Raw genomic sequence first — 10,894 nt, 5'->3', positions numbered from 1 at the left:
TCCCCCAAAACATGATCCCATACCTCAAAATTAGCGTTATATAAAATTTTAAGGGTTTTTTCATTCATGTATCTACTGGTTGTTCTCATTGCAAAGTTGATTTTATTAAGAGTTTGTTTCACATAATCCGTGTGTACTCTCCATTTTAAAAAGTTGTCAATAAATAATCCTAAAAATTTTGAGTGCTCAGAAAATTTATGTTCTTCACCCTGTAATGTTATGTTGTACGTTGGGCTTTTCTTTCCTATTTCTGTCTGTACTGAATATTACAAAATTAGATTTCTTTGCATTTAATAACAGTTTATGCCTTGAGAACCATTCTTCTGCTCTAGTGTAAAAGTCTGTTCCGGTTCTAATCCAATTCACCTTTTTCGCGTGCACCTACCACTAAGTTAGTATCGTCCGAAAATTCACAATACTCTCTACAGTATTTTGTACTATTTCACACAAGTCATTTAAATATATTATAAATAGTAGAGGTCCAATTACACTCCCTTGGGCTATCCCAGTTTTGTTAACTAGCATGGCAGATTTCACAGTGAAACCATTTTTAGTTATTTTAACACTTTGTGTTCTTTCAGATATATATGATCGGAACCACTCATTAACTTTTCCCCTTATTCCATATATCTCTAGTTTTTTCAGTAAATATTCTTGATTGATTGAATCATACGCTTTAGATAAATCTAAAAACATTGCTAATACCATATTATTATTTTCTATTAGATCAATTATACTTTTCGTAAGCTGAAACATAGCTGTTTGCGTTGATCTGTTTTTTAAATAATCGTGTTGACTCTCCACAAAGAAGTTGCTTTGATGTAAAAACCCAATTACCCTTGAACACATTGCAAGCTCGAAGATTTTGGAGAAGCTTGATAACAAACAGATTGGCCTGTAATTTTCTACGAGTGACCACAACCACTTTTGAATAACGGTTTGATTAATGCCCGCTTCAACTGTTGAGGATATATGCTTTCTCTGAAAGAATTTTATTGTCATTCAAATTAGTACGGTGTCGTTGAAGGAATTAGCTTATTTTCATAAATAAGTATTTGAGGAACGATTTCAGTATTGATTGATAGTCAGAAGGAACGAGGTTAATACCAGTAAGTTTGAATCCTGTATCATTCCCCAGATTTTGTAAAAAGCCGTGTTTATTAGTTGAACTTTAAGTTCGAACTTACTGGCATTAATCTCGTTCCTTCTGTCTATCAATTAATAGTAAAATCGTTCCTTGAATAATCTTATTTATCAAAATAAGCCAATTTCTTCAACGACAACGTACTAATTGGATTCATCCCATTGAAATCGTGACACATACACGTGATTTGAGTGATTTATTGAAAATTTATTGATTTACTGTATTCAGGTGACAGATAAGGGTGTTCCTGTGAGTTTCAGAGTTGTTCTGAGGTGATATGTTTCAATTTATTGCTTTTGATTATTAATTATAAACAACTCAATTTCATTTTTTACTAGTAAGTGGAACGTAAATAATTTCCATCTGTACCCAGTCATCTGCGTTTTCTGAAAAGCATATCGAGGCCTGGTTATTAAGGGAGAACATACACGTTAATGTTTTTCCATTTTCTAGCTGAACATAAATTCGATTGATGAAAATATTTTTGTATTATAACTTCCTTTGTTATTTTCCTTTGTGGGGTTACCTTGCTTTTTCCTAGGCCTACCTGTGTTTGTCTGATCGAAGTCTTTTTGGTCGGCCTCAGAAAGTGAAAAGTGTTTTTCCCTGTCTATCTATATCCGAACATCAGCGAATTTACTCAAAATGCCTGTTTCATGTCCAACTTGATTCAAAAACGTGGGAACTAAAGAAAATAAACTTGTGTGCTCCACTACTCGAGTATGTTTATGAACGCTCACAGAGCTTACTCCCAGCAAACCATGTTGTTATATGCGCCTTCCCGTTACATAACATCCCTAAGAAATGAGGTATATACCTGATACATCTCAAAACTAATGTATCTGATACATAACATTTCATATATCCATGAAATTATTTGACTTATTCATATATCATATATGTAACATTGTTATATTACTGAAGTTACGTATATGATACATCTTCCAGTATCCCTAAAAACAATATAACTCTGATATCTACTAGTGTGTAATATAGTTACATATCATATATGTAACATTCGCAATATATATTTTACATTGCTAATATTATGTAAAAGCTATGTAAATATAGCATATTCATGATATATTACTCAGATCTATACAAGTACTCTTATAATACATAACCTTTATTAAAGTTGAACTGTTTAGAGATTTTTGCCAGGACTAGTGATACCATCATCCACATATATGTGGATGATGGTATCTTGATTGGGAATTGTATGATAGAAATGAAAATATTAATGTCTAAACTAATGCAAGAATTTGAAATGACAATCAGTAACAGCCCTGATAAGTTCCTTGGAATACAAATTAAAAGACAGCATGGAATATTGTTTTTGAATCAAGAAAGTTATGTGAAGAAAATTTTGGAGAAATTCAGAATGGAAGATGCGAAACCAGTTACTACACCTATGGAAGTTGTGACTGATGATGAATCAAACGATCAAATCAAAATTAAATATCCTTACCTAGAACTTATTGGAAATCTGATGTACTTAACTAACAAAACCAGACCGGACATTTCATATGCAGTCAACTTTTGCAGTAGAAGAATGGAAGAACCTAAAACCAGAGATGTGAAAAACTTGAAAAGAATTTTGATATATTTAGTGTCATCAAAAGAAGATGGGATATGTTTCCGGAAAACCAGTGAGTGTGAAAAGCTTATTGCCTATTGTGATGCGGACTTCGCTGGAGATGTTTAGACACGAAAGAGTACTACCACAGAATACTAATAATAAGAAATGCAATCTCCCTACTAATCACAGAATACTAATAATAAGAAATGCAATCTCCCTACTAATCTGTGGAAACAAAATAGCCGCCATCTTGATTAGGTCCGCACTAGCGACACCAACGGGCAAAGTGAGAAATAGGCTTTCTTCAGGGCGGGAAAATTTGAAATTACCGCAGGAAAGTTTGAAATGTAAGCGGCCTTTAATTCTACTAGTAAAAAAAACAAAAATTGATTTCACTCTATATTATTTGACTTCTATCTAATATTTCAATGGACACACTACATGGAACAAACAGAAATACAGTACATAATTTATAATATTGTTGGTTGATAATGACTGTACGATTGAATGAAATTAGCAGGTAAAGGTCAAAAATTAATCATGGAAATCCCATTTATTAGTTGTCGACCAGTTTCGTTATACCTTCAGGGCTCTGAAAGAAGGAATACAATATTAAATATAAACTTAAGTCTATGAAAGTGTAAAAAAATTATCTATTTTGATGTTCTCTGGTTTCAAAGCAATTGCAACCCCTTCGTATTTTGAAAAATGACGAGCTTTTTGTGAGAGGTCTGCGATATATGGGATTTTAAAGTATGTTGGCTTCACGTCGGCAACTAATAAATGGGTTTTCCATGATTAATTATTGACCTTTACCGGTCAAATTCATTCAATCATTTATAATTCTGTTAAAAATTGATGATATAGTAATCAAACAGCCATTTTAGGATGTACATAACCAATGGAGTCGTCCATCGAAGATTTGAGGCACTCATTTCAATCCTTAGACTAGACCAAAAGTTGTGCAGACCTGTAAACAGATATTAGAATGTCAACGAATTCATTCAACAATTTTATGATCAATAATAAGTTTTTTTTTTTTATAGGTGAAAAATCTTGCATCAACTGCACAAAACAAACACAATAAAGCCTGTCGAATGTCAATTTGGATTTTGGAACATTATCCTTCTTGTCATGAGCGACAGAGATAACCATACATCTTCTATCTCTTTCATTCTCTGTTAGGTAGGCGCATAGAATATTTGTTTCCAATTTAGTACTACGAGTTTAACCCCCCTGAGTACTACACTGGATACATAGTATTTTTTGTGGTGGACCGATTGCGTGGTGTTCGCGAAAACAACCGATCGTGTCATCGTCTAGCACCGAATCGGAATATATCGCAGCGGCCGAATGTGTGAAAGAAGAAAGAACTGGTGTTTCTTAAATCAATTATTGACGAACTGAGGTGACATAAAAATTGAACTCAATGTGGACAATCAAAGTGCGATAACATTGATTAAGAATGGACAATTTAACAGGCGTAATAAACACATAGACGTGAGATTTCATTTCATCAACGGAAAGGTTTCTGAGGGGATAATAAAGTTGAAATATTGTGAATCTGAAAAACAGATCGCTGATATACTGACAAAACCACTTAATAAAATTAAATTTCAGTATTTGAAAGAACAATTCATTTGTAACATTTAGAAATTGTCTTGAATGTATTTATTTTTTTTGTTTTTTTTTGTAATCTTGAAATTTGAAAAGGTGTTAAGAAATAAAGAAATTATCAAGATTACTAGAGACCTCTGTTGGTCAGTAGAAAGTTAAGTTACAGTTGTTTGTTTCGTAGAGTCGGTAAGACAGTGATCAAATAAATCAACAGAGGACCAACGAATGAAGTTGTATCAATTTTTATTTTGAATTAATCTGCTAATGTTCAGTTGTTAACTTTGATCTCTATTAAAATAATTTTAAAAGCTACGTTTCTATTATTAAAATTAAAAGCAAAAAACCCCAAACTTTATCAGGATAAACATAACATAATGGATAAACATAACATAATTTGAATTGAACATTTTGTACAAATCTTTGGGTTAACTGAAGTTCTCTCAGGATCATTATTTCTCACGTTTCACACAAAATGAGCACTGCATATTTTATGGAATACTTCAGGTTGCCATTTCTCTCAAAGTATAATCAGCACTACAATAAGTATTAGATGAGAGACATTTGCTAACATTTCTCAAATATTCTTACCAAACTCTTCTCACACTAATAATCCACATCTTTCCTTCTTCTCGAGCTATTTTTTCTTATTGTAATATGAATTGTGTCAACCAAATACATAGCACTGAATTTGTGAATTTCTTGCAGTAAATAATTAATAATAATAATAAAGTCCATACCTTCAGAATTCCTTTTCAATATTGAAAACAAAATCAACTCAAAACTTATCTAATTTGTAACATCTCTTCAGCAGGCAAGACAGTAAAAGCGTATGTTATGATTATCGATTATGTTTTACTAATGATTTCATTTCATTTCGCCACCAAGGGCGCCACATGCAAATATCAAAGAACTGACATAACAGCTGATGCTTCTGTACCGTTCGTTTATTTCAGAAAAATCTTGATTATCTGTGAAATCTGTGGTCACGTGACTAAAAAATCCGTCCGCTCTCGGATGCTATTGCCGAACGCGCTATTAGAATATAGATACGCTATTAAAATGTAGATATTATTGATGTTCTAAGGTACCGTTCGTTTATTTCAGATAAATCTTGATTATTTGTAAAATCTGTGGTCACGTGACTAAGAAATCCGTCCGCTCTCGGATGCTATTGCCGAACGCGCTAAATGATAAAAGCACATTAACCTCTGTTTCTTCGCGCTTATAAAAACTCGAAAAAGGTGTATTTGAAGTCCGAACAAGCTATATTATATTATTATTCGTTCACAAATGAATATTGAGGGTGGAAATTTTTTTATGAATATTAATATTTTCAGATAAAACAAAAAAGTATATTTTTCCTATTTGCTAATATTTGAACAATTAGCAATGTCGATTGTAAGACATTTGACAATTCAATTTCACAACAGAATATAATATAAAGAAAAATAATCAAGATTATTTTTTATATAATATATAAGTATTCTGATCTCCAGCGAAAATTTACCTTGGTTTATTAATCAGAATGTTGCTTGGATTAAAAAAATATTTGGTATATTTCACATAACTTTAAAAACATCAGAAAATTATTACCACTTGAATTAATAAATTTATACCGTGATTCGGTGATTCTGTCAATGTCACTTCAAACTTTCATTTCTATGCTGCTTAGTGACAATCCTTAGGAAAGCAGTTCTTTTTGTAGTTATAACTGTCGGATAAGGTATGTTTGAATTATCCTAAATATATTCAAATAATCTTTCTTTCAATTATGTTTTTCAAATATTCAACTTGAGTACATAAATTCTTTGCTTTGCATAGTTCTAATATTTTTATATTCTCATAATTATTTGAGTCTGTTTCTAAACCATTTTTTTAGGTTATAAAAAATGGCCAAACCTAAAGCTGAGAAAAAAAGCAAATCCGCCATCAACGAGGTGGTCACAAGAGAATACACAATAAACCTCCATAAACGTCTCCATGGTATAGGTTTCAAAAAGAGGGCTCCTAGAGCCATTAAGGAGATTCGTAAATTTGCCGTTCTCCAAATGGGAACTCCTGATGTGAGAATAGACACCAGATTGAATAAACAAATTTGGTCTAAAGGTATAAGGTAAGTTGTATCACAACCCTGATCTTTCAATTATATTATAGTTAATTTAAGCTTTGTCATTATTATTATTGGAGGATAGATTCAATTTGCATTGTATGTACAGTCCATTCAGGAATTATTGACATCGAAGTAGGCCATGAACGTCTAGTCGCGGCTTTATTTCTGGTTACAAAAATATCACTAAAAATTGCTATGGTTCATCATAGAAATAACCAGTTTAAATTATTTTCATCATTTTTGTATCCGAAAGATCCTGAATTTTCGAAATTACGATTATTACGAAGGGACGCATAGTCATGATTCCATAAATTGAAATTCAGATTATATAACGTAAAAATATGGTGAATGCTATCTCATTTCAAGGAAATCCAATGAAGAGATATGTATTCATTTAAGAGTCGCCCATGAAATATCCCATTGAAGATCATTAAAATATGCATATTCCTTTTCACCAAAGGCTCTTCAAAAATTGTTGCATTACTGATAGACACTGGATACCAACCTGCTTGCAAAATTCTTATCAAATAACTCTTATGGATCATTTTAACTGGTGAAGAAAACAGAAAAAACTGGTTGATAAATTTAAATAGTGTATTGTAGCTTAGTGAATGGAAGAGCCATATCATAATAAGACAAATAAAATTCAAAGAATCCATTTAGTATATGAAAAATTTTGACATCACAGTTGTACTGTAACTTTCAAAATTGGAACCAATTTATCAGCCGATGTGTAAATTACTTTCTAAAGTCACTATTTATTGAAACTGTTCATGACATGAATGATTGATTTAACTTGTATGAAAAATAGAGGTACTATTTGTACTCGAGTTTTCTGTTTTTTATTGAAATGCTTTTATACTAGTTTCTATTAAATTACATAAATTATTTTGCCCATAACAGCTTTAACTCACTCACTAAAAGCATTTTGGCATGAAATTATTTTTAATTTGTAAATTTTAAAATTTTATTGCATTCTATTATTATCTTCAAGTGGGTAAGAGGTGAAGAAATTCTTCAAGTTACTCTTCAGAATATATTTTTTGATTAAATACTCAGTAAAAATTCTATAAAGCAATTGGAATTTATTAGATTTTTGGATTACTCATTGAAGAACAAAAAACAGATATAACAATACTTAATTTCAATATAAAATATAAATAAACTATAGATGCAATGCCAAGACTTTGTTTAGCAATCCAATTATAAAATAATTCTCTCTATAAGATTTATATAATCATCATGATCACCACTGTCAAAACAAAACATCCAGGTAAAAATCCAAATATCCAGCATTCAAAATAGTGCTCCTTCTACTTTTACCCTTGAATATACTTGAAAAACATTTTGTTTACTTTCTAGAGTCCACTGTTGAATAATGCTGGCATTTTCAAATAACCAAGTTTCCTCCAGATAAATGAATTTCACATTTTGTTGCAAATATTCTCTGTATTCACCATAAAATCGTACTCAACTTATTATTATATTTTTCTGTTTATCAATAAGAATTTTCCTTTTATTAACTGTTTTGAACTTGTAACCAATTAAGTTTATGTAATGTTGTCTTTGATTGATTAAAATCCAGATGATTTTTGGTCAAATTTCATCCAGGCTGATATATTGATTACTTTTGGCTCGGCTTTTGGTAACAATCAAATCATTCAATGATTCTTTGAAGGTGAAATCGTATTGCACAGGTTTTCTTCCGCTAATAATCCAGGTTGTAACGACTTGCCTTCTTCTTTTTTCAAACAGTACTGTGAAAAATACTCAAATAAACTAATCAATGTGTGTTTGAAATTGATACAACTTTTAAGTTTCAAAATTTCTTCGATCAAATCCAATAACACAAACAAACTGAAATCTAACCTCCTGTCAATGACATTTCCAAGGCCAACCCGAAATCTGCAATTCGAAATGTTACTGAATGAGCCAGTACCAACTTAATTTCGATTTTCCAAAGCCACCCGGGATGTCAATAATTCCTGAATGGACTGTAAATAGTTTTATTGCCAATAATAATGTTTCTGTAATCTTGTTTCGACTGGATTCTTGAGAGCGGCAGTGAACAAAGTAATGTGGTCCAATGTGATAGCCAACATCCATAGAGGATAGGCACTTTAAGAAGAATCTTGTTTCACATCGCACTAATTTTTTAGCATCATGTTGTACAGTCACATTTTGTACGCAAAGATGTGATTAATGGTTTAACAATAACAAAATTAGCAACTTCAAGTGTTTTTCATAACTAACTTCTTGATAAAACCTTATTTGTTCATTAGAATTAGAAACATAACTGTTTGAAAATCTTATTATTAAAAGTTCATTCAGAAACTACTACTTCATGCACTTAGCCGATCATTAGTCCCTCATGCAAAAGACTGCACTGAAGAAATTTTTTAGCATTTCATGTAAAATATTCAAAATTGTGTCACTTGACGATTCCTATTTAGGTTCCTGGGGTTGCTACTCTGCTTGATGATATTCATTCTATTTTATGTTTAACAGTTAACTAGTTCTTCGAATATTCTTTTGATTTTGTACATTGTAATAATGGCACTCGTCTGATCCAAGTTTTTTTGATCGGTGAAAATTTTTGGTTTCATTATTGCTACTGATTGATTCATTAATTTTTTTACAGAAATGTACCATTCAGATTACGAGTTCGTTTGTCAAGAAGGAGGAATGAAGATGAGGACTCCGTAAACAAATTATACACCCTAGCGACATATGTTCCAGTTGCAACGTTCAAAAAGTTGCAAACAGAAAATGTTGATGCTGGTACCGAATAAATGTTGATATAAGTTTGAGTAATCTTTTATTATCCATTTTTTAACCTCAATTGTTTCCACATGGAGTCAGCAGAGTGACTGCCTTTTAATGGCTTACTTAGCGTTACACCTGTGGTAAAAAAAAGGTTTTTTCATAACCATTTAGAAGTTGCTGTTTTAGCTCTTCTTCAATGGAAGTGTAGAAACTATGTATCTCGAGAGTTGGTTTATAATAACTTCTATTATATGCCTTGGTGTTGATACGCACAAATTGAAACTATAATCAATACATTTTAATTTTCTTGGCTTAAAAAACGTTTTTATGAATCTTGTTTTTTCAGTGATAAAAATGATCTTGCATTTGTTATATTCCCTCATTTCATTAATTATCTATACCTTAACATTATTAAGAGGAATGGAAATCGCCTTGTAATTGTTGCATTTGTTTTGATTCCAACATTCGTCACTTATCGTCTGGCATGGCACTATAGCAGTAGCATAACATAATTTATTAAATAGATCAATTTTGAAATTATAAATTCTTGCTCGAAAATAGTGATTCATTCTTAAAAATTCCCATGTTTAAAAGGGTCAATGTTTTCCTCAGTTTAATTATTTAGCTATTGTGAAGTTATGAAAGAAAGATTCCTGATAAAGCATTCCCTTAGATACTTCGGAACTATATCTTCTTATTACCAAGATTTTTCGAATAATACGGCGAGTCATCATCCACAATCAGTCCTCGAATGCAGTATAAAATTCATGGTCATTAACCGTTCCTTTACTTACCTTGACCATCAGATGTACTAATAATTGTCCTCTATAAGAGTTTGTATATTGACCGCTAGATGGACTCATCATCCTCCATGAGCGAGTTAATAATAATAATAACATGGACTGGCCATCACGTGGCTTCTACTCGCTTCGATCTGCAGCTTAGAACATTAATAAGAGGAATGGAAATCGCCTTGTAACTGAAGCATTTGTTTTGATGCCTACATTCGTAGCTCCTTGTCTGATCGGTGTCTATAGCAGTGGCGTAACATATTTTGATTTATTTCGAAATAATCAATTGATGCTCAAAAATAACTTTTAAACCATTAGTTAGAAGGTCGGTCAAATGGAGAAAAAGTTGCATGCATAGAAGCATTATCAAGCAGTTCAAACAAATCGAGATTATCAAGGCCGGTTATTGAGATAAAAAAAAAGTAAATTCTGTCATTTTGATTCTTCTTTTTTTCCCACTTTATTTCAAATATTATCGAAAAATGTTACAGGAATTTTTTATTCGACAATAAATTGTTCTCAATTTGACGTAATCAGATTTCGTATCCAACGTTTCGTGCTCTCTGGGCCACCCTCAACCTCATTTTTTGCAATACGGACCTGTTTATTCTATGACACTTTTCGAAATAACTTTCAACGATATGTCATTCAAAGTTGATTTTCAGGTGATTTTGACCCTTATCCAAATTTCTTTGGGTCGGATCTGTAGTGAATGCAATTTATCCAAAACTACTGTTAATAAAATAGTCAAGAGTCGCGAATACAATGATTTTAAATTTGAATACCAAGCCTTCAAAACTTATAACGTAATGATATCAAAATAAAGTTCGATTCTGGAACAAATGACAAATCCAACAATAGTGATTTCTCGCGAGAAGATTGAGAAT

At 31.6% G+C, this 10,894-nt stretch overlaps 2 protein-coding genes across 2 annotated transcripts; both read left to right on the top strand.

Moving 5' to 3' along the window:
* Positions 1-2,411: 2,411 nt before the first annotated feature.
* LOC123684589 (uncharacterized mitochondrial protein AtMg00810-like) lies at positions 2,412-2,849 on the top strand. The gene has a single exon (XM_045623904.1). It carries the CDS (start codon positions 2,412-2,414, stop codon positions 2,847-2,849), a length of 438 nt encoding a protein of 145 aa, XP_045479860.1.
* A 3,112-nt stretch (positions 2,850-5,961) lies between these two features.
* On the top strand, positions 5,962-9,260 carry LOC123685440 (60S ribosomal protein L31). The gene is made up of 3 exons (XM_045625142.1): positions 5,962-6,063; positions 6,220-6,453; positions 9,092-9,260. Exons 2-3 carry the CDS (start codon positions 6,230-6,232, stop codon positions 9,240-9,242), a joined length of 375 nt encoding a protein of 124 aa, XP_045481098.1. The 5' UTR covers positions 5,962-6,063; positions 6,220-6,229; the 3' UTR covers positions 9,243-9,260.
* The last annotated feature ends 1,634 nt before the right edge of the window (positions 9,261-10,894 follow it).

Source organism: Harmonia axyridis, chromosome 7, assembly GCF_914767665.1.
Source record: "Harmonia axyridis chromosome 7, icHarAxyr1.1, whole genome shotgun sequence".
NCBI classification, from domain to species: Eukaryota; Metazoa; Arthropoda; class Insecta; order Coleoptera; family Coccinellidae; genus Harmonia; species Harmonia axyridis.
This window is presented reverse-complemented; position numbering and strand designations above follow the sequence as displayed.